The following is a 23,937-nucleotide window of genomic DNA, read 5'->3' on the forward strand; positions in this document are numbered from 1 at the left end:
GGTGGTGTTGCCCCCCACCACCACATCAGGGTCACTCATACCATAAGGGAGGACCTCAAAATGTGGCTGACCTTCCTGAAAAGTTACAATGGGGTATCCTTTTGGCGAGATTGGCTGCTGTTTAAGGAGCAGCTACAGGTGCACTCTGACGCCTCTGGTCGCTCTGGCTTCGGTGTCTACCTCAGGGGTCACTGGCATGCGCAGCCTTGGCCGACATCTTGGCACGTAGAGGGCATTACACGCGATTTAACTTTTCTTGAGTTCTTTCCAATCCTAGTAGCTCTCCGGGTTTGGGGGACCTTCTCAAGGACACCAAGGTGTGCTTCTGGTCAGACAACCAGGCGGTGGTAAGAATCATTGCGAAGCAATCTGCAAACTCCAACAGGGTAATTCGCGTGCTCCGTCTCTTCGTGCTGGAATGTCTGAAAGGTAACATCACCTTTTCCGCGCGGTTCATCCCGGGCCTCAATAACGACATTGCAGATGCCCTGTCTCGCTTTCAGATGGAGCATTTTGGTGACCTAGCACCCGAGGCCAATCAACTCCCAGAAGCCTTTCCGGAGGACCTCTGGGAACTCGGTCGAGAGAAGTGACAGCAGGGGTACTGAGCCCCCTTGCACCATCAACATTGCAATCCTACACCGGAGCATGGTCCCAATTTGAGGGGTTCAGAGATAAGTTTGGTTTACGACGCAGACGTGCAGCTAAGGAGTATGATGTTCTAATAGTTCACCTAAAGCGTAGAGGCATGGCCCCTTAAGACAATCAGCCTGCACAAGGCTGCTTTCTCATACTTCAGCAACTGTTTTTGGCTCCCAGACCCCTCTTAACAATTTCCACGTAAGGAAGCTTTTTCAGGGTGGCGTCACTCCCACCCGCCCATTCCAGATAAGAGGAGGACAGTAACCATTGAGATCCTCCGGCTGATATCGGATGTGCTCCCCAGTATCTGCTGGTCCAACTATGAGGTTAGGCTATTCAGGGCGGCCTTCTCCCTGGCCTTCCTTGGTGCGCTCCGTATCGGAGAGTGCGTTGGGGGCACATTGTCATCTCATCGCAGGGGCTTGTCTGTGGCTGATATCAACCCTGACAGGCGCATGCTACAAGTCAAAATCCGAGCCTCCAAAACCGATCAACTAGGTAGGGGTACCATGCCAAGTCTAGCCCCCTCCCCACACACTGGACCATGCCTGGTCGCGGACACACGCAAATTCTTGAAGGTACGTCCTCCAGGACCAGGCCCTCCCATTCATGCATCAGGCCGCCCCATGACCCATTGCCAATTTGTTTCAATATTGCGTAAGGCCATCCATGCTTGTGTAGGCGACCCGGCACAATTTTCTGGGCATTCCTTTTGTATCGGTGCAGCAACCACGGCAGCTGCAAGCGGCCTCCCGGCAGAACACATAAAAGCAATGGGGCGGTGGCGTTCAGCTGCCTTCAAAGGCTACATTAGATACAACCAGCAGACACTGACAGATACCATATAATCCTTTCTTTCAGGCTCAACCCCCAAACTTCGGCCACAGCATTGTGCATTGGGCGGCCATCCATGCCACCACTGGTCCAGGCGGAGAACATCTGGGTCTGCAGCCAAAGATCTCCATTGCCTGGTTCGGACAACGGGGAAGGCGTTGGGATCCCCTGCTCCCTCGGTTGCGTCATGAACTTGCGTTCCACGGTGGGATGCCCTGCTCCCTCGGTTGCGTCATGAACTTGCGTTCCACGGTGGGATGCCCTGCTCCCTCGGTTGCGTCATGAACTTGCGTTCCACGGTGGGAAGCCCTGCTCCCTCGGTTGCGTCACGAACTTGCGTTCCACGGTGGGATGCCCTGCTCCCTCAGTTGCGTCACGAACTTGCGTTCCACGGTGGGATGCCCTGCTCCCTCGGTTGCGTCATGAACTTGCGTTCCACGGTGGGATGCCCTGCTCCCTCGGTTGCGTCACGGACTTGCGTTCCACGGTGGGAAGCCCTGCTCCCTCAGTTGCGTCACGAACCTGCGTTCCACGGTGGGATGCCCTGCTCCCTCAGTTGTGTCACAGACTTGCGTTCTGCCACCCGCCAAGCGCGGTTGTGCTCCACCTCTGCGAAAATGACTTGGTCGTGCACAAAAGCATAATTTTGATCAAAACAGCGATCGCAGACCTGGAAAGCGTGCACGCCACTCACCCCATTATCACGATTTTCTGGTACGAACCTCTACCACGCTTGCATTGGCCTGGCAACATCAAACCCACTAGACTTAATTACACTGTGGAAAAAATCAATAGGGCAGTGCGCTCTGCAACCACTCGCATGGGAGGTCAGGTCATGAAACACCACAACATTAAAGTTTACATGCAGGAGCTATTTCAGCCCGATGGCGTGCACCTATCGGACCTGGGTAATGAGCGTTGGCTGAGCGACATCAGGCATGGCCTGATTGATTGGTGGAGGATGGCAAAGGCGTCTTTCAGATGTTGGTAGTCTTGGCGGCGAGACCGCAATTGCGGTCTCGGGTGGCGGTATCAGGCCTTGGGCGGAATCCTTTTGTCCATCTTCCTCTTGCGGCGGCGATACCAGGGTTCCCCGTTAAAGGGGTTTTCTGAAGGGAGGCTTTGGCCGTACACCGAAAGGTCGTCATTGCTCCCTCCTGCGGCGGCGGCGTTACAGGGGCGGCCATCTCTGCTTGAACATATGTTCTCCAGAGCCGGCCCATCCCCCCCACACACACTGGATGACCCTGATGCTCCCTAGGTCCCCGGCTGGGGACCGGGGAGGGAGAACGCCCAATGCCTGAGCCAAGGTCTACCCACATTTGAAATTTAATAAAGTTGTGGCCAATTTAATCCCATAGCACGTTGTCTTGAGTCGTTATTCACATGACGGGGGGACCGTGCAGGATCTGGGGACTCCGCCTGTCCACGCAATGACCGCTCCCCGCTTAAAATGGGGGGCGCCCTTTGCGTGGACGCGTGCAGCCCCTAGATCTGGAGCGGCTCCAACAGCATAGGCTTGGCTTTGCCTTCCCTCAGGTGGGATACCTGGAGGTCTCCACCTACCTCAGTCAGTTGTCCAATCCCACCTGGGGGAAGCGTTGCCAAGGAGACCAGGCCAGGTAGGGGAGGGATTACCTGCCCACACAATAGAGGGAGGATCTTACCTGGGAATCCACACTTGGCTCCAGAGCTTCTCCCACCCTACCCACCCTCAGTTAAGGTCTTATTTTGCAGGTTAACTTTTCTTCACAGGTTTTGCAGGTTAACTTTTCTTCACAGGTATGCGGGCGCTGCTACGTTAAGGTCGCTGTTAAAGGGCCGGAAAGGAATTTCCCTGCATTGGCAGGTTTCGCCTTTCCCGTAGCAAAACGTCACAACTTTGGCGGTATCAGGCCTTGGGCGGAATCCTTTTGTCCATCTTCCTCTTGCGGCGGCGATACCAGGGTTCCCCGTTAAAGGGGTTTTCTGAAGGGAGGCTTTGGCCGTACACCGAAAGGTCGTCATTGCTCCCTCCTGCGGCGGCGGCGTTACAGGGGCGGCCATCTCTGCTTGAACATATGTTCTCCAGAGCCGGCCCATCCCCCCCACACACACTGGATAACCCTGATGCTCCCTAGGTCCCCGGCTGGGGACCGGGGAGGGAGAACGCCCAATGCCTGAGCCAAGGTCTACCCACATTTGAAATTTAATAAAGTTGTGGCCAATTTAATCCCATAGCACGTTGTCTTGAGTCGTTATTCACATGACGGGGGGACCGTGCAGGATCTGGGGACTCCGCCTGTCCACGCAATTGCTTTTGTGTGTCTGCAGTCTTGCATAATAGACACATTTTTGAATGCAGTTGCTGCAATATGATGTATGTGCATATTATTTTAACCAAGATGTGCATTTTTGTGCTCAAGTTGCTCTAATATATGCTTTTTTGGTTGGAATATTGCATCATAGGATTCAGGGGAGTGTGAATTTTGAAGAATAACTGTGTTTGGTGTGTGTATTAGTTTGGGAAGTCTGAATTAGGGTACATTTGCATTAAATTGTGACACCTTCCCAAAAAAAAATCTGTTGGATCCAGTAATTGTTATTTTGAAATACTGTATTTTAATTAAATGTTTAAGGGCCACATATATATTGAAATTTAGAGAACAAAGATTTAAACTTGCTGGGAATACAAATATAGCTGATACGACAACTCACGTGAGAGCAGTCTACTTTCATCGTGACTGACTCTGCCAAAGTTATCCTTATATTGCTCTGGAAATGTCTTCTGAGGGAAAATAAAACAAAACATTTTTTGTGCAATACAGTGGTCCCTCGCAAGACGAAATTAATTCGTTCCGCAAGTTTTTTCTTCTTGCGAGTTTTTCGTCTTGCGAAGCACGGTTTCCCTTAGGAATTGCATTGAAAATCAATTAATGCGTTCCTAGGGAAACCGCCTTCAGACCAGGTCCGGGGACAGTCTGTCCCCCGACCTCTTCTGAAGGCTGGGGGGGGGGAACAAGGGCTTTTCTTCCCACCCCCAGCCTTCAGAGGGCTGTTCTGAAGGCTGGTGGTGGGAAGAAAAGCCCTTCTTCCCACCTCCCGCCCCGCAAGCTCCGGGGACAGGAGGGCTTTGCTGCCGACCGCCAGCATTTTAAAAGCCCCTGCTGTCCCGGGGCGATTTTAAAATGCTGGCAGGCGGGAGCGAAGTCTCTGCTGTCCCGGGGAGATTTTAAAATGCTGGCGGGCTCCTGCCATAGGCGCGCGTCACCTCTCCAGCCAGGAGAGGGTCGCAGGGGGCTGCTTTAGCCCCGCGCGCCCTCTCCCGGCTGGAGAGGTGACGCGTGCCTATGGAGGCTCCTGCCATAGGCGCGCGTCACCTCTCCAGCTGGGAGAGGGTCGCAGGGGGCTGCTTTAGCCCCGCGCGCGCTCTCCCAGCTGGAGAGGTGACGTGCGCCTATGGAGGCTCCTGCCATAGGCGCGCGTCACCTCTCCAGCCGGGAGAGGGTCGCAGGGGGCTGCTTTAGCCCCGCGCGTGCTCTCCCAGCTGGAGAGGTGACGCGCGCCTATGGAGGCTCCTGCCATAGGCACCCGTCACCTCTCCAGCCGGGGGAGGGTCGCAGGGGGCTGCTTTAGCCCCCCGCGCGCTCTCCCAGCTGGAGAGGTGACGCGCGCCTATGGAGGCTCCTGCCATAGGCGCGCATCACCTCTCCAGCCGGGAGAGGGTCGCAGGGGGCTGCTTTAGCCCCGCGCGCGCTCTCCCAGCTGGAGAGGTGACGCGCGCCTATGGAGGCTCCTGCCATAGGCACGCGTCACCTCTCCAGCCGGGGGAGGGTCGCAGGGGGCTGCTTTAGCCCCGCGCGCGCTCTCCCAGCTGGAGAGGTGACCCATGCCTATGGAGGCTCCTGCCATAGGCGCGCGTCACCTCTCCAGCCGGGGGAGGGTCGCAGGGGGCTGCTTTAGCCCCCCGCGCTCTCTCCCAGCTGGAGAGGTGACGCGCGCCTATGGAGGCTCCTGCCATAGGCGCACGTCACCTCTCCAGCCGGGAGAGGGTCACAGGGGGCTGCTTCTCTGCTGTCCCGGGGAGATTTTAAAATGCCGGCGGGCGGGAGCGAACGCTTCGCTCCCGCCCGCCAGCATTTTAAGATCGCCGGGGCAGCGGAGACTTCTCTGCTGTCCCGGGGAGATTTTAAAATGCTGGGGGTCAGCAGCGAACGCTTCGCTCCCGCCCGCCAGCATTTTAAGATCGCCCGGGGCAGCGGAGAAGTCTCCGCTGTCCCGGGAAGGCAGGCGGGGGGGAGAAAGACTTTTGCCCCCCGCTGGCCTTCAGAAGAGGTCCAGGACCTCTTCTGAAGGCCGGCTGTGGGCGAAAGTCTTTGCTCTCGACCGCCAGCAATTTAAAACAGGTCCCCGGAGATTTCCCTATGGGCTTTCGTCTTGCGAAGCAAGCCCATAGGGAAATTCGTCTTGCGAAGCGCCTCCAAAACAGAAAACCCTTTCGTCTTGCGGGTTTTCCGTCTTGCGAGGCATTCGTCTTGCGGGGTACCACTGTATAAGCCAATGAGTCTCAATCCTCCCTCCAGATTTATTTACCTTTCCAAAAGTACAGTCTATACATGTCAACTCAGAAGAAAATACTGCTGTCTTCAATAGGACTTACCCCAACTCTCTAGGAGTGCAGCCAAAATGTGGTTGCTCCCTTTACCCATTCCTTACATAGCTAGTCAATCAAATCCACTCCACTTACCAGTGGGGAGAAGTTGTGGTGAACCACGTGGCAATCCACTCCCCTCTGGGACAGGGGATGAAGTCCCGCATCACCCGGAGGTTCCCGGCCATGTCATTCGCCAGCCAGCCTACCCGCTGGCTGGTGGCACGTGTTGAGGGGCCTGGTAGGAATTTTTCTACTTGGCAAATTGGCATGGGCCATTTGGTTTTTGCCTACCCCATAGCAATCGTCACAACTTTGGCGGTTAGGCACTGATTGATCTTATGTTGGGGGAGGTGAGGTGTGGCCATCACATGCCCCTCCAAGCTTAAGGGTATTCTGTTAAAGGAATCCAGGGCTGTGGATCTTGTCCGAAGCCCAGGGCGGGGCTAGGGCCATGCCATGATCCCGTCGGGAACCCAGGGGGAGCTCGAGTTGGTTTGCATCGACAGGGCTCCCCCTACCAGTGGTTGACCCTTACAGGATTCCCTGTGTGATGAGCAGGAGTCAGATATAGTTGGGTCAGTTCCAATGCCTAAGCCAATACCTCTCACGTTCTGTAACCAATAAAGTTGTGGCCTAAATTTGCCCAATAACATTAACCTAATATCCGTGTCCTTGTGTCTTACTCATCAATGAGGAGGTGGTCTCGGGCTCTCAACACGCAATCATTCAATCTCCTTTATTGGCATAGAAATGTAGCTAGTCAAAGAACTTAGACTCTGCATTTGTCCCATGCGGGCCAATTTAATTCCTGTGTGGCTGCAATCCTATTATTCCCTGAGACTTAGTTCATTCATTCACTGGGACATATGCTAATGTCCAGGCTGTGTATAAAACCCAAAACTATTTTACTCCAGCCATATATATGGTAGCAAGATATCATGGATTCCATATCTATGTGACACTCTAGCGTGATAAACCAGGGAGGCCAAAAAGTCAAACTCATGAGTGACACAGAGCTTATGAAGGGATGGGGCTATTTCTGTAATTTTTGACTCAGTTCTCCATTGTTCCCATTAAGTCAGGTGTGGGGAAACTTTGGCCCTCCAGATGTTTCTGAATTACAACTCCCATCATCTCTGGCCAATGGTCATACTTGCTGGGGCTGACTGGAGTTGTAATATATGGAGGGCCAAAGGTTCCCTATACTTGCATTAAGTTCAGTGGAACATAGAATTATAGAATTGTAGAGTTGGAAGGGACTCCAAGTGTCATGCAGTCCAACCCTCTGCAATGCAGAGAAGTCAGCTAAAACATCCATGACAGATGGTCAGCCAACCTCTGCTTAAATCTGACTGAGAAACAGATGAGTGAGGACAGGATCTGTTCTTTTCCTCAATCAGATGCAAGGGGAAATTCAATACTTTCAATAAGCTCCTACCTCATTTATAGACTGAAGAGCATCTCTTACTTTATACGGGAAGTTGTCCCCCCAAAGTAGTGATTTTTTTTCCTTCCAGAAGAGTGAACGCTAGAAATTCAGTTGTGTGGAAGAAAGGATCTCCAGGACAGCTGCTTACAGACACAGGGTCATCATGGCTGTAGCTTTTGTATTGTTGTGCTCATCACACGTCTTTGGACAATGAGGAATTCTAGGGGTACAGTGATTACCTAGATTTGGTTCCCTTTTGAAGGAGGTGACTAGAGGTTTATTGGTGCTTGGAAATACTGCATTTATTTACAAATACACAAGCTGAGTGTAGGTGGACATGTAGCTTAAACACTCCAACAGACAGCCAAAGCCTACTGTTCTCACATCAGAGTTCCAGCAATACAGCGAGCATCTTAAGTTGCTTGCAAAGCCTGAATTCAGTCTCTTCCTCTGAGTCAAGCTGCAGTCTCACACACAAACATCTGGATTACCTCAACCTTAGCTGGAAAGAAAGTCTTCCCCTTTCTCTGTTTTTCGCATATTCAGAACCATCCCAAAATGATCCTGTATCAAGAAGCAATTGTGTAAATATTTAGTCCCATGGCGACATTTCACTTATGCTGAAACATCCTCTTCTCTGCATTAAAAAAAATAAGGTTGAGCATGAATATTTTTACATCTAGCACATCTCGAAAATATTTGGTGCCTCTCCAAATAAATGAGGGCCATCTGGCACCTGTCAGGCAGGTCTGTTTTGCCCCTACAAAAATGTGTTTATGTTGTAAGAAAAAGAGATTTCCTTACTTTAATTTGACATCTCTTGTTGCATGTGAGATGCAAATATACATATTTGTATCTAAACCATTATGCTGCATGCATGCGCTCTAAAATCATGAGGCCCTTATTATGAAATTGTGCTCCCTGTATTAGTAGCATCTGACTGCAGAGTGAACCCAAGACAGTTACAAAGCTGCTCCCCATTCATGCATTGGTTGAAGCTAAGCACTGAAGACTTCACAATGTGATCATCAGCAAGTTAACTTGGACACCATTCCACGGGAATGGTGAAGTTCCACTCATGTAAGCCATTTGAGGCAATGTCCTGCTGCTCCTGCCAAGATGTTCTCAAACGGATGGAAGTCCAAGGGAGAATATTTATTTAAAGCCAGATGGCAAAATCTGGCTGGGCATCTTTGAACTCATTGAAAGTAAAAGAGCGTGATCTCCTTCTAAGAGCAGAACAGCCATGAGGTCTGCCGTGGAGTAAGTCTAGGTAAAGGTTGGACCTCAGGAAGCGTGGGTAACAGTCTTGCTCCATCAGGGCATAGATTTTGGTCTGCGCAGCATCGAATGTGTTGAGTGTCGGATGACTCATGCTCTGACTGGTCCATGTTTTGGTGTTAAAGTCAAGGTTGACCTAGAGAGAAAGAGAAAGAGGGGAAAAAACACCTCATATGGCAAGGCAAATATTATTGATGGCGTTTCTCAAGCTTCTCTCTTAATGAGTACAGTGGTACCTCAGGTTACATACACTTCAGGTTACAGACTCCGCTAACCTAGAAATAGTGCTTCAGGTTAAGAACTTTGCTTCAGAATGGGAACAGAAATTGTGCTCCGGTGGCGTGGCAGCAGCAGGAGGCCCCATTAGCTAAAGTGGTGCTTCAGGTTAAGAACAGTTTCAGGTTAAGTACGGACCTCTGGAATGAATTAAGTACTTAACCCGAGGTACCACTGTACATGGCTTACCCTACAAGTTCACATTCAAGTCCTGTGCATACAGGAATCATGTACAAGCTGATGTGATTTTCCACACATGACCAAGAAACAGATGTTGTTGAACTCCAGCTCCCATAATCTGTGACCGTTGGTCTTGCTGGCTGGGGCTGATGGGAATTTAACAACATTTGAAGGGCCACAGGTTCTCTATCCCTGCAACAGATGCTTGACTACACATAGGCTTGTGAAATTGTTTCTTTTGGATCAAGGATACACATGTTCTAGACATGAAGTTCATTAGGCGACTAAGGGAAAAATCTGGTACTCTGCTTCAAGACCTTAAGATTGTATGAAAGTGGGGAGGGAAGAAAAAATATTGTTAACAAGTGCGTCACGTGGTTTTGTGGCATTTTATCCGTAATGTAGGGGGATTCACCATATCTGCACTGTTGCATAAAGTTATTTATCCACTGTAGCTTTTAAAGTGTGCTGAGAAGATAAATTCTAATACTTGCAATTTTGTTTTAAATGGCAAAGTGTCTTTGCACTACAGAGGAAGTCAGCTATCTGATTTATGTGAGCTTTGGGGGAAGTTGTGTGTGGTTACTGCTGGGGGGAAAACCTCAGTTTCTGCTGAGTTTCAGCCTTAACAGTAAGCTTCTACACCATAGTTTAATTTTCAAAGCACTCTTATACAATTTAACAGCCATGCCCCTACTGCCAAAGAGTTTTGGGAACTGTAGTTTGCCAGGGGTGCTGAGAGTATTTGGAGACACCTCACAGAGCTACAGTGCTTAGTACCCTTCACAAACAATTCACAGGATTAAAATAAAAAAATTCCTTCCAGTAGCACCTTAAAGACCAACTAAGTTAGTTCTTGGTATGAGCTTTCGTGTGCACGCACACTTCTTCAGATATGCATGCACATGAAAGCTCATACCAAGAACTAACTTAGTTGGTCTTTAAGGTGCTACTGGACGGAATTTTTTTATTTTGACTATGGCAGAACAACACGGCTACCTATCTGTAACAATTCACAGGATTGTTAGATCTCGTTGCAACAGCATGGTAAAATCACATCTTAAGGAGTTTGGGACATTTTAAAGGCAGTCACACATTCATGTTTTATTAATGAAAATGATAAAAATTATATTGAAAATATCAATAAAAATAAATAAAAATAAAGGCAGTCACACAACCCCTATCAACATGCAGGGCTCGAGCAGTCACAGGCTGTTTGAGTCCCACTAAGGTCAGTCATCACATTGTTGCAAGGAGAGCACACAAACCATAGACAGATGTTTATCAAATCTTCAAAGAAACATGGTTTATACTTCTGTAGAGAAGCCTTGCTGGATCCAATGAAAGGCCCATCTAGCCCAGCTTCTTGCTTTCCCCTGTGGCCCAAAGGATACCTCCTAGAAACCCACAAGCAGCACATGTGTGTTGTAGCCTTCCTCCATTGTTGTTACCCCAGCAGCTGCTATTCAGGTCAGGAGCATCCCACAACCTGAGATTTCAGGGCTCAAACCTGAGACCGAGGGGTGGCCCCCTGGTGATGTCACTGTGGGCCAGTGGCGTAGCGTGGGTTGTCAGCACCCGGGGCAAGGCAAGTAATTTGCGCCCCCTAACCTGTGGATTTGCGCCCCCTAACCCTAACCCCCAGATGTTGCGCCCGGTGCGGCCGGCCCCCCCTGCACCCCCCACGCTACGCCACTGCTGTGGGCAGACCCTGGCGATGTCAGGGCGTGATTCTTCCTCTGTGCTCCCTCCTGCCACTGAACCCTGGAGACGGAGGTTAATTGGGAGAGGGGGGAGGGAAGATAACCCCCCTAACACCTATGCAATCATTATACTACCTTTGGAACTGGATGTGGCATATATGACTAGTCGCTACTCATCTCTTTTTCCTCCATGAACTTGGGCTATAAAGTTAGGGGAAGGGACATTGGCTCCCATGAGCTGCATGAGGCTACAAATTTGAGGTGTAGTTAAAAGGAAGCACAGTCTGTCTCAAACTGAGATGCACAGGGGCAGGGGCACTATTTTTATTTTCTCCCACAGAAACTGAATGCCTAGCATTGACTCCTACCAGGAAAAAGTATTTGCTCCTGGTACCAGTATGCTGTTTCCCAGCCAAAGAGCCTGAAGCGGATTTCAGTAATAAGCAAAACATACTGCTACATGTGGGGATAATGCTGCCACTGGGCTTGGGATGATATCTTAACAGTGTACCCAACAGGCTGTCCTGTTAGCAACACAGACCACATGAGTTGGGGGAGCATTGCAATATGTCTCAGTGCAATATATTTGTCCAAGTTTTATTGGACTTCTAACAAGCCAAGGGCTTGAGTAGGAAAAAATGTGTAAATTATTTCATTCTACCAGGGTCATCTTAAGCATATCCGGCGCCTTGGTGCAAAGATCCCTCCAGTGCCCCCCCCGGCAACTCCAAAACAAGTGAGGGGGCGGTGGAAAATGTCCTCTGCCTCCCCCACAGCCCTGATCCCTGGCGTGGTGGCAGCGATCAAGCAGGAAAACATGCTGGCGGACATGCTCTCTAGCGTCTGGGTGCCCGAGAAGGCAGACTGGGAAGGCTGCATGCGGCCTTTTCCCAGGAAGCAGGAGGAGGACAATGACCAGGAGCAGGGCTGTCTTTAGCAGATGCAGAAGCTTGGAAGGGATGCTGCGAGCAGCTTCCATCCTAAGCCTCTGCAGGGATTGCTCTCCTCCTGAGGAGGCTTGGGAAGGAAGCTGCACACCCACCAGCCATATAGTTGGTGGGGCATAGCTGGCAGGCATGCAGGGAAAGGGGAGGCTGCTGGCAAAGCCACACAGCTCCCCCACTCACTGGGGCGTGTCGGAACTCTGCTTGGCCAAGCCAATAAGGCCTCATCTTCCTCCGAGCTGAGCCTTTGAAATCGCCTCCGACATGTTTAATGACCTGAGCCTTTGATAAGGCCCCAAGCACATTCTATCCAGCAGGGTTCCCAGCACAGGGAAGAGACGAGGGGTTTGGCTACATTGTAAAGAGTTTTATTTCTAAACTATGAAGAACAGAAAAGACATCCTCTCTCTATGAAAGCAGAGAGCAACTGATCAAAGGAACAAAGGAAACAGGAAAGCACTAACATCACATCCCGTCTCTCCCCTTCCTGTGAGACTTGAAGGTCTCTGGAATGTAAACAGAGTCCTGTGACTCCACGCAGCTGCACAGTGATAACAGAAACGAACAGGGCGCCCCTGAGAGGCCGGCGCCCTGGCACACCGCACCACTAAGACCAATGGGAAAGACGGCTCTGCATTCTACCGTGGACTCTCAAAAGCGTATTGGAAACAAGATGTCGAACATTACTTCTGGAAGATGACCAGGCTTGGGTTTCAGTGAGCCTTCATGAGAAGAATATGTCAATGGGGTTGAAGATCTCTTTTCCCCAATTCAGTCGGGCCAAGAGACTTCCTGCTTTATTGTACCAGTCATGGTAGTACATATGGATGGAGGTTATCTCCTATAATAAGATATGCTAATATGCAGGTCTTCCCTACTTGACATGATGGGCATTTGGCTAGTAAGATACAATTAAGAACCTGGACTGAAACATCAACCGTGTGTATATTTGTTTACATGCGATATGTCACTAATACACCATCATTAGTACCGCCTTTTGGAATAAATCTGTAATCAATCTTTTTAGACTATGATTATTACTTGAATGCTGTGTTTAAGCTGGTGATTTGTTTTATTCATTTGGCTTATTATCTGAAATCTTGGCAATGTAATAGGAATAGTTTGTATGTAACACTAATTACATCTATAATTATGGGTTTAGCAGACAGATGAAAAGTAATTCTAATGTATTAGCATCAAATATAGGCAGATACATATGGGCACATAAACTAATATTTGTACTTCAAGTTGATGTTGTTGTGGTAGCATGTGCTATAATTTCCCCGACATGTTTTCAAACTGTGGCCTCAATGCAGACAAGGTTAAGCAGCGTTCAGCACAAGACCATGCATTTTTACTCAGAAATAGGTTCTACTGTGTTCAATGGGGCTGACATCCTAGCAAGTTGGTTTGGGGTTTCATCTAGGTCGGTCTATTTGTCCATCTTGCCTGCTATTGTTTTCTCTTCCAGGCAGAGGTTTTTCCTACCACCTGTTGCCTGAATATTTTTAAACTTATGCAAGGCAGATTGCACCAAAAGGATCGTTTTCACTATACCTCTTTCGGAGCTTCTTTTTCTATGAAGGTCTCATAAATGGTCTTTGCTTTGAGTGAAAGTTGGGAAGCTTCTGTGTTCTTCTTGTAATCTTCACATGCCATCCAAAATTCAATGTTCTCTTCACTAAACTCACTTTTCAGGAACCTTGTGAATGCATCTAATCCACCTACAAAAGAGATAATCATTCAAAGCAAGGCATATTAAGTAATAAAACATAATTACATTTCTTCAATTGAAGTTTAAACAGAAACACCCTTTTCAGTTTAATAATAATAATAATAATAATAATAATAATAATAATAATAATAATTAAAAATAATTTATTACTTATACCTCACCCATCTGGCCGGGCCTCCGCAGCCACTCTGGGCCACTTCTAACAGGATATTAAAAACACAATAAAACATCAAACATTAAAAGCTTCCCTAAACAGGGCTGCCTTCAGATGTCTTCTAAAGGTCAGATAGTTGTTTATTTCCTTGACATCTGGTAGGAGGGTGTTCCACATAGCAAGAGAGGTCAAAGGCCAGGCTAGTTATCTCCCTGATAACTAGGTTTTCTATAATTTTGTTTTCTTTCGAAAAATGTCCAGTTACAAAATCAATTGTCTGTTGTGATTTAGTTCAGACACATATTCAGAACCTCAGTGAAAACTCGCTAGAGATTACAGTGGTGCCCCGCAAGACGAATGCCTCGCAAGACGAAAAACTCGCTAGACGAAAGGGTTTTTCGGTTTTGCGTTGCTTCGCTAGACGAATTTCCCTATGGGCTTGCTTCGCAAGACGAAAATGTCTTGCGCTTTTTTTTAAAAGCCGCTTGAAGAGGCGCAGTTGCGACGGACCGTGCTTCGCAAGACGAAAAACATCGCAAGACGAAATGACTCGCGGAACGAATTCTTTTCGTCTTGCGAGGCACCACTGTATAAGACCTAAATGGGGGTATGGGAATAAATGTTTAGAAAATAGAAGGCCCCATATCCCTTTTCTATGTTCAATGTGACAAAAATGTTATAGGGTGTGTGTGGAAAACACCTCCCCTTTCTTTCCCCGTCTTGCCAAATGATCAGTGAAATTATATCGATTCATTTATAGGGATATTGACACCAGAGTTTTTCTTATTCCTGCATGGCCATATCTGCACCATACCTATAAGTACTATAATACCACTTTAACAGTCATGGGTTCCGCCAAAGATTACTGGGAACTGTAGTTTGTTAAGGATGCTTAGAGTGGTAAGGAAATTGCTATTCCCCTTACAAAGCTAGAATTCTCATAATTGTTTGACAGTCAAACCCTATTCCCAGGAAACACAGGGACAGGAATAGGTGTTTCCTAACAACTCTCAGCACCCTTAACCAATGGCAGTTCCTGGGATTCTTAGTTGGAAGTCACGACTATTAAAGTGATAGCATTGGGCTTTAAATGTGTGGTGTAGAAGTGAGCAATGTTGAAATTTACATGCTGACTCTTGTCCAACTTTGTAGAGTGGTACCTTGGTTCTCAAATGCCTCAGTACTCAAACAACTTGGAACTCAAACACTGCAAACCCGAAAGTAAGTGTTCCGGTTTGTGAACTGTTTTTGGAAGCCGAACGTGCTCTGTTTTGAGTATTATGCTTCCAATCTGAGTGCCACACTTCCATTTTGGGTGTTACACTGAGGTCTATCTGTTTTTGCTATTTATTTTGTGTTTTTGTTTTTGCGTGTCGAGGTCCCCAGGTCCACCCCAATAACTCACACATCACACAGAAGTTTTTGTTTAAGATTTTTGGCATAATTTTGGCCACAACTTTATTAAAATACAAATTTGTGAGTGGTTGCATAGGCATTGGTTGTGACTATCTGCCCCCACCGTGGGGGACAGACTGACATTCCGCACGATGCAAAAGTCAGAATGGGGGAATACACTTGGGGGTTATGCGGAGCAGGGAACCTGCCCTCACCCCAAATGCAACCAGGAGCTCATTGCTATGGCCCGAGCCCCCTTGACAGAGTGGACAAGCAATAGTTAGCTCCCAATTCCTTTAACGGAATCCCTTGCAGCAGCAGCATTAGAGGGGCAGGCACAGCCAATCCATGCCCCTCAACCAACCAAACCATAAACCAATGCCTAACCGTGAACCTTACAAGTTATGACGATTTGCTACGCAGTAGGCAAAAACCAAATGGCCCCAGCCAATCAGCCAGATGGAAAAAATTCCTACCAGGCCCCCGCTCCAAAGCAGACAACCCCATGACAAGCATAGCAAGGTCAAAGCGAACAACCCTATTCTAGGGAGGGAGGGACGGGCAATCTGATGCACGGGCGAAAAGAGGAAGCCCTAGCCTCGTGCCAGGAGTTTTACTATTTCTGGCTGCCAATCAATAAATGGCAACATTAACTTCTTCCCAACAACAAAAGAAGCATCAATCGCATCAGTGGCCAATGATCAATTAGCCCGCCCCCCAATTTTGGAGTGTCCTGGCGGCCCCCACCGCAACACGTGCTCTCCATGAAGGAGAACACGCTTTGCGGCTCTTTTTTGTGACTGTGTGGAACCCAGTTCAGCTACTGATTGACTGATTGATTTATTGATTGTGTGACTGCAGTACATTGTTTATTGCTTTCATTTTATGGATCAATGGTCTCGTTAGATAGAAAAATTCATGTTAAATTGCTGTCTTAGGGGTTGTTTTTAAAAGTCTGGAACGGATTAATCTGTTTTGCATTACCTTCTATGGGAAAGCACACCTTGTTTTTGAAACGCTTTGGTTTTGGAATGGACTTCCGGAACAGATTAAGTTTGAAAACCAAGGTACCACTGTAAATGCATAGCAATAGGTATCAGTTGTCTGATCAAATTCAGCATTAGTTGATAAACAGATTGTGCTAAGCTGATTTGCATCCCTACTTTTAAATGTTACATTTTACGAGGTTCCTAAGATCAGCAAAAAAGTTTTAGGGCAGCATGAGTGGACCCACTAAAAACAATGAATTTAAGTTGGTCATTCCCATGGTTTACTCTGAGTATGGGGTGGGGGGGAACTCATGTGCAAATGCAAAACCACCATAGATCACAATGTACTTGGCTTTTAACCTTACAATGAGCAAGCCTTTTCCTTACTGTAATTCCTAATGGTGTATGACATTTGAAGAGTCTTTTTGATATGAAAGATCTCTACTTCCCACAAATAATCATTTACAATTCTCTGTAAATATATAAAGTGGTACCTCGGGTTACATACGCTTCAGGTTACAGACTCTGCTAACCCAGAAATAGTGCTTCAGGTTAAGAACTTTGCTTCAGGATGAGAACAGAAATTGTGCTCTGGTGGCAGCAGGAGGCCCCATTAGCTAAAGTGGTGCTTCAGGTTAAGAACAGTTTCAGGTTAAGTACAGGCCTCCGGAATGAATTAAGTACTTAACCTGAGGTACCACTGTAATGTACAAGTAACTTAACCCTCAACTGTCTACGAGGATTCCTCACATCACCTTTGAGCAATATGGCCCACTGAATAATTGTCTCCTCTGGAGAAGGTCAGCCACTTCTAAGTTTCCTCAGGTCTGTTTTCTGATCAAAATTCAAGGCCACGCTCCACAGGAATCCATTTGTTGTTGGAAGTCGGACTTAATAGACTTCCTCTGTTTACACATGGCTAGTCCTCCACCACAGAAGAATAATCACAAATGAGACATTTCAGCATGAAATATAGTTTTGAGCCTACTATCAAAATGAAAGAAAGTGTGTGGGGGGGGACCTTTTATGCAGCATAATTCCAGCTGAAAACCCTAACACAAACCTTTCTGAGAAATCAGTTCGTCAAAAGATTCGCCCCACTTCTTCACAGTTTCAGGGGTTTCACTGCGAAAGACCAAAAAAAGAGAGAGTGGGGTAAGGAAAAATAGTTATGCATTTTGAGTAATTTGGAGGATTTCCTCTATAACACATTATCTCCTATTGCTGTCAGTTTGCCATATTCTACACAGCGTTGAATCAGATTACTTTGAATCAGATTACTTTCCCTCAAGCCTTCAAAAACTGTTTGTCATTGTCCCATACAGAACAACGAAATTGAAAAAATCTACATCAGACATTCAAAAACCAACAAGCCTGCTACCCCAGCTATCCCAGCCTGGTTAGCCCCCTAAAACTCTGATACCCCATATTTAAATACAATATAAATAATTCATCCTAACAAAGACTCCTCTCCAGGGAGCTCTCAGCTGCAGCGTCTGCACGCGCCGCCATCTATAGAATTTTTCTCCCCCGATTTTCTGAAATGTCAGTCCCCCCAAAATAGGGGGTGTCTTATCCATGGGGGCATCTTATAGACAGAAAAGTATGGTACTTTCCCACAGATATTATTTTGTTGTGTCCCTGGTCTTTAAATAAATAATAAAAAGCCCAACCATTCTCTATGGTAAAGATCATAAGACAATGGGGTCAGCTGTCTTTTCGAAATGGTGAGGAGAAAGGCACAAAAGCTAAAATGAACCGCTTTCACTGAGATGGGGTTTCAAATGCAGCCTGTCTAAGAATCTGTGACCACAGGCTATTTTTAACAGTTCGCAGGAAGCTCTATGGTGCATACGCAGTGGCCCCGTAACACTTTTAACACACGAAGCCTGTCGTTTTTTTCAACAGCAAAATAACATTTTTCAAATGTCATGCTATTTCTGAAGCACCGGATTTTATTTTATTTTATTTTATTCTGGTGGCAGGGAACGGGCAAGGACAGTGTATTTTTTTTTAAAAAAAAATCAAATATGGCAGACTGTGAATTTTGTTTATTGATCTCTGGTTCTGTTGTTCACAGAAAGGTAAGCAGAGATCTCATTCGTTCTCCCTGCGAAAAGGTTTGGGGAATGACCTTTCGTAATATTTGCTTGGCTGCCCTTTAGGGCTGTAGGACTTATGATTAAGGCAAATTATTACACAGCACTTCATAGAGTAATGTAAGCTGAAAGAAAGGCTGCAGTTCCCAAGGAGGTTACAATATAAATTTTAGATAGCTTGGGGAGGGATAGACAACAGAGAGGGGGGGAAGCAGGGTAGGCAGGCAAATTCAATGACAGCAAAACAAGGAAAAACAAGAGAAAGAGAGAGATCAGGAGGGGATAGGTGAGTTATTAAGAGGCTCAGACAACCATCTGATTTTAGTATAGTCAGGGGGTGAAACTCACAGAAAATCTCTGTTTATAGGAAATATATTGCTGTTGTATGTTCTTATTTATTTATTTATTAAACTTAATAGTCACTTGTAACCTGAAGGTTTCTAACTGACTTACAGCAAAGAAATCTATATACACATACATAATTCCATGGCGGGGGCAGGAGGGAGATCTTATATTCCATTGATATTTTGTATAACATAACAGAAACAACAACAACACAACAGCTGTATAAATATTAGCAAACAAAACCCCACCTTTCTTTTCTCCCAACCTTATACTCTATACGACATTAAAGTTTCACAATGAATAAAACTGACCTGTAGAAAGGACTTTATGATCTGAAAAAAATTAGACCATGCATGTACTTTTGTAACCCAGGAAAATCTTTAATAAAAACTAATGATGATGATGATGATGATGATGATGATGATAATAATAATAATAATAATAATAATAATAATAATAATAATAATAATAAATAATGTTGGCTGCTGAACCAATGCAATTAAAGAATTTAAAGTGGATTGGCTACATTTTCCTTCAAAATTATAAATGCAAAATGCTTTGTATGTCAGCATCACAAAAGAAATAGCAACACTCACATAATAAACAAAGCAATATCCACACCCAGCAATTAGCATATAAGCAAAACCTCAACCCCCTCACCTTAAGTTCATATTGTTTCATTATTGACTGCACCCCTCCCCCTCGTTTCCTGTCATCCTTCCTTCCTAACAGAAGTGATGGCATCAGACTGGACATTGCTGAGGTTACACTATCTACATCATATGGCCCCCATTCTGAGCGTATTCATATTTCCACACATCTTTGAATCTCCTCACACAGCAGGCAGGGTTGGGAGCTTTCTCCAGGTTGGCGAACTCTAAAAGCAAGTCCCCATTTTGGCTGAGCTCTGTGTCCCGCAGCAACATTGACTAGGCCAATCAAGGCCAGTTTAGAATATCACACACTCCTTTGGCTTAATAGGAAGTTGAGTATGGGTAGCAAGGCAATTTTGAAAGAGTCCAAAACAGAAAAGGAGAAACAGTTTGAATTATAGTGCCTGCTTGCTGCTACTTTTGGGGAACTGAAGCTTGCTGAGGATTAATCAGTTTGTTTATGCATGTCCTCAGTTCTCAACTGCTCAACCTGTACTCTTTCAAATAAGCAGTTATTCCAAAATAACCACGCAGTTCTCGTAATCTTTGCTCAAAAGGAAACGGACTCCATTAAGCACCTGATCACTTGGAGAGGTGAATGTATATAAATGGCACAGGTCTCATGCTGGAGATCTTCTAGAATTGGACAGGGCTACTGCCTGGTATAGGGACGTGGTTGGCACTGTGGGTTAAACCACAGAGCCTAGGACTTGCCAATAAGAAGGTCGGCAGTTCGAATCCCCACGACGGGGTGAGCTCCTGTTGTTTGGTTCCTGCTCCTGCCAACCTAGCAGTTCGAAAGCACGTCAAAGTGCGAGTAGATAAATAGGTACCGCTCCGGCGGGAAGGTAAACGGTGTTTCCGTGCACTGCTCTGGTTCGCCAGAAGCGGCTTAGTCATGCTGGCCACATGACCCGGAAGCTGTATGCCGGCTCCCTTGGCCAATAAAGCGAGATGAGTGCCTCAACCCCAGAGTCAGCCACGACTGGACCTAACGGTCAGGGGTCCGTTTACCTTTACCTTACTGCCTGGTATTATTGCCCCCCCCCACTCACCTTGAAGCCATTGCCAGTTTCTCAAATTTGTGAAGTTGGGCATCTGGGTGCAATTCAGACTTCTGCAACAGGAGACTCAACCGGTTATTCTTTTCCCGATTCCTACAAGAGAATTTGAGCCACTACATATCACCACTGCAAGAGATTTTCAAAGGCCTCCCCTTTGCTAATGCACATTTCTGAAAAGCTGATCATTTCCCTCTCACATGCTATTGCACTAATGTTGATGTTATTTCTCCCATGTTTGCTATAGAGAATAACAAATTTCTCACTTACACCTTTGCATACATTTACATGTTGAATCACCTGCAAAGGGTAAATGAAAGTCTTTTCATCTTAACACTCAGATTTAGCTTGTAGGTGGGGAAGGGATGTGGATTTAATTGTAGTAAGCAAAGAGAGAGGGTCAAGGTCTTCTGGTGCTAGTAAAAAAACCTACTAAAACAAGGAAATGTAACACAAATTGCAGCATTAAAACTGTTAACTACAAATTAGGTGAGAACTACAGCAGACATCTGTCTGTCACCAAAAAGAGCTACCTGAATTTCTCCTTCTCTCCCCTCATAATATGTAATATTACACAGGAATGGATAGATTGATTTTATTTGTGGTGCATACCAATTTCATATGTATCCATTCATAAGTCTGTTCCATCACATTCTTGCATTAATGTGTGATTTGGAAATTTTTGTATTTAAGAATATTTTATTACAAGTTAGGTTTTTAAATATGAGCGAAATCCAATTAAGTCATCAAGTAGAGCCACTGAAATCAAGAGACTTTAGTCCAATGAATTCAATGGGTCTCCTATGAGTCTGTCAAACATTGGATGCCACCCTATGCATTTTATCTCAGTGTATCCATTCCTAAGCATACTGAATCCCAAAATATGAAATGTGCTACAATGTTCTGCACAATGTCTTTGCAATGTCTTTGCAACTGTATTGCAAAATTCAGAGATGTGCAAAATCCAAAGGATAATTAACACTCCAGTTCATGCATTAGTTTGGGAGGTGCAAATTAGGTCAGTTCACTAAAAAATGTGGATAGAACTACATTCTCATTCATCCCTACTAAGAAAAATAAATTTGTTATGCGGTGCCATCACACTTTGAGCTCCCCTGTCCCACTCCAATTCATCGATTGCCATTTGTTGAGGTGAGGAAACTCAGAGTGTAATAGCATCATATCAGATGTTATTAGGAAGAGAGAGATTTGTGGGGCTGGAGTTTTCGACAACAGCCAGAACATCTAGTTCCAGCCTTAGCTGAGACATTAGCAAAGGCCTGTTTTAATTACCAGGTTTATTATTTGAAAACAATCAATGTAATGCAATTAAGTCTCTGTACATAATTCTCACCCTGGCAGTTCCTAATTTACAAACTCCACTAAAAATGACCCTGGAAAGTTGGAAGTAAGACCTTGCCATGCTCTTAGGGAGCCTTGCATGCTTGGAAAATGCCCAGTTGTCACGCATTGTTTCTAACTGGGTTGGCAAATAAGAAGTAACATAACATAATAGCAGCAGCAAATTATATGTACACCAGTTAAAAATTGTTGTAATTAAGAAGTATATAAATCAAACTTTGACAAAAGGAAAGCAAAACCCAAGCTCCCTATAACCTGAGAACTAGCCTTTTTTAAGTAAACAGAAACAATATATCTATTCTTTTCCCCCCTGGGATGCTATATGGCTTACCATTAAAGCAAAAGAGTTTAGTTATTTGTTAGCAAATTGATACGTCAGCGCTTGAAACTTCACAAGGGAGTGTTTTTCACCCTATTGGCAGTGTAAGTCTTGCTTTATAATTCAAGGTATTATTTTTTGAGGTATTGAAGGGCTTGTGCACCATGTCTTCTGTGGTCCCTTTTCCTATGTGAGTCCTCCTCTTCTTCTCCATTGTCACCACTACAGCTTCACCTGCCCTCTTCCTCTGGGCCTAATCCATATAACGGGAGAGAGAGAGAGAGAGAGAGAGAGAGAGAGAGAGAGAGAGAGAGAGAAGTGATGGTTGCCACCCCTGTCACTGTCCTTGACTCTGTCACCTCCCAGATTTGGGGTCAGTTAAGCTCTACTGATTCCAGTGTCATGCAGGTCAACCCAACTCCCTAAAAATAAATAATGTAGAGTAGCACATAAAGTTTCCAGACTGCACTGTGCTTCTGACACTGTAGGCTCCAGTCAATGGAAGCTTATGTCGCAATACATCTGCTAACCTTTCAGATACTAGCAGAGACTGCCGTTTTTGCTGTTGCACATTTGCAAAGCTTTGGGAATGTTCAGAGTAGTTGAGTAAAGCTTGTACCGGAGAGTCAAGGTCATGGTCCCTTTTCCTTGGAGCTGCAGCCACATGCAGGAGAATATTGGAATATTTCCCCCTCCCTCTCTAGAGGGCTGTTGTCCGTGCCTTGCAACAGAAGGTAGTCACCAACCACTCCTTTGTGCAGACAACAAAATATTCATCCTACAAAGGCAAACACCACAGCCTCTTACCTGCTTTTTGTGTCTGGCTTTGACCCCTCTTTATGCATGGATTTCATTACTTTATACAGCGATTTCACTCTTGAAGTAGGATTTAGCTGAGGGGATAAAAGCAATGGATTCTCCATTTTTCTCTTGCCAGGTTCCTCTGAATATACTTCACTCTTCTCTTTTCAGTTTTCATGTGACACCTCCTCAGTGTTGGTTTCCTATAAGCAGTTTCTCATGCGGTCTCAGTCTTGATTTGGTATTGGTTAAAGGCCCGTAGAGTTTGTGGGAGGAAGCTCCCCCCTCCCAATCGGCCTAGCTCGAACATCGAGTACACCAGATCTTTCAGAGCTCTTTTCTTCAGCTGCTGTTTCTTTTTTTCAGGCCTGATTACTAACGGGCCAACATTTTGCAAGTCATAAAGATAAACAAAGGCTTTCCCTCGGATGTAGCTTGCGGTTAGTGTATGTGGAACATGATCGACTGTCAGACACATTTGGCATAATGTGTATTGAAACCAAACAAAGAGTCAAGGATTTTGACGAGAGAGAGAGAGAGAGAGAGAGAGAGAGAGAGAGAGAGAGAGAGAGAGAAATGTATTTCCAAGTTATTTGTGTGTCATTCTTCATTTAGAAAATTCATACTGCCTTATGTGGATTCTCAGCAGTAACAAGAGTCACCTTACACAACACTATCAAACCGATAGTTACGTAAATTCACCTTTTGCAAGTACTGCTTCTTGAAGTTGTTACGTTTGACACTGGTATTTGCTAAGACATACGCGGAACACAAAAAGCTTCTATTTGGACATTATGTTTAGAAAAACTGATTCATTTGTACATACTTGGAACACAAAAGCTTCTATATGGACATTACGTATATAAGAACTGATCTATTTGTATTTCCTGTTCTAAATGTTGGTCCTTAATTGCCTCTACTCAACTAGATAATGTGAAAAGAGTTATGCTTATATGATGTATAAAGAATTTATATAGTTAAACACAACCAGTTATGTTGTGGGTATATTTGTAATGAGAGTCACAGCAATGCTCTCGCATCATATGCTTCCAAACCATTCTTGTTATTTGTATATAGAACTTCATAGAATCATAGAAACTTA

The 23,937-nt window shown here is 45.8% G+C and overlaps 1 protein-coding gene and 1 long non-coding RNA gene across 2 annotated transcripts; one reads left to right on the forward strand and one right to left on the reverse strand.

Moving 5' to 3' along the window:
* The first annotated feature begins 3,854 nt into the window (after positions 1–3,854).
* On the forward strand, positions 3,855–8,193 carry LOC308587177. Its single transcript, XR_014008265.1, has 2 exons — positions 3,855–4,285; positions 6,013–8,193. It is a non-coding gene; the product is annotated as an uncharacterized lncRNA (long non-coding RNA).
* Positions 8,194–8,672: 479 nt separating this feature from the next.
* RGS18 (regulator of G protein signaling 18) lies at positions 8,673–23,225 on the reverse strand. The gene is made up of 5 exons (XM_081194530.1): positions 22,842–23,225; positions 20,348–20,449; positions 17,259–17,320; positions 13,480–13,646; positions 8,673–8,955 (listed from the first exon to the last, which is right to left on the reverse strand). The coding sequence occupies exons 1-5, from the start codon at positions 22,955–22,957 to the stop codon at positions 8,698–8,700; spliced, it is 705 nt and encodes a 234-aa protein (XP_081050656.1). The 5' UTR covers positions 22,958–23,225; the 3' UTR covers positions 8,673–8,697.
* Between the last annotated feature and the right edge of the window lie 712 nt (positions 23,226–23,937).

The sequence above is a fragment of the Podarcis bocagei genome (assembly GCF_964188305.1).
Source record: "Podarcis bocagei genome assembly, chromosome: 5".
In the NCBI taxonomy this organism is placed as follows: Eukaryota; Metazoa; Chordata; class Lepidosauria; order Squamata; family Lacertidae; genus Podarcis; species Podarcis bocagei.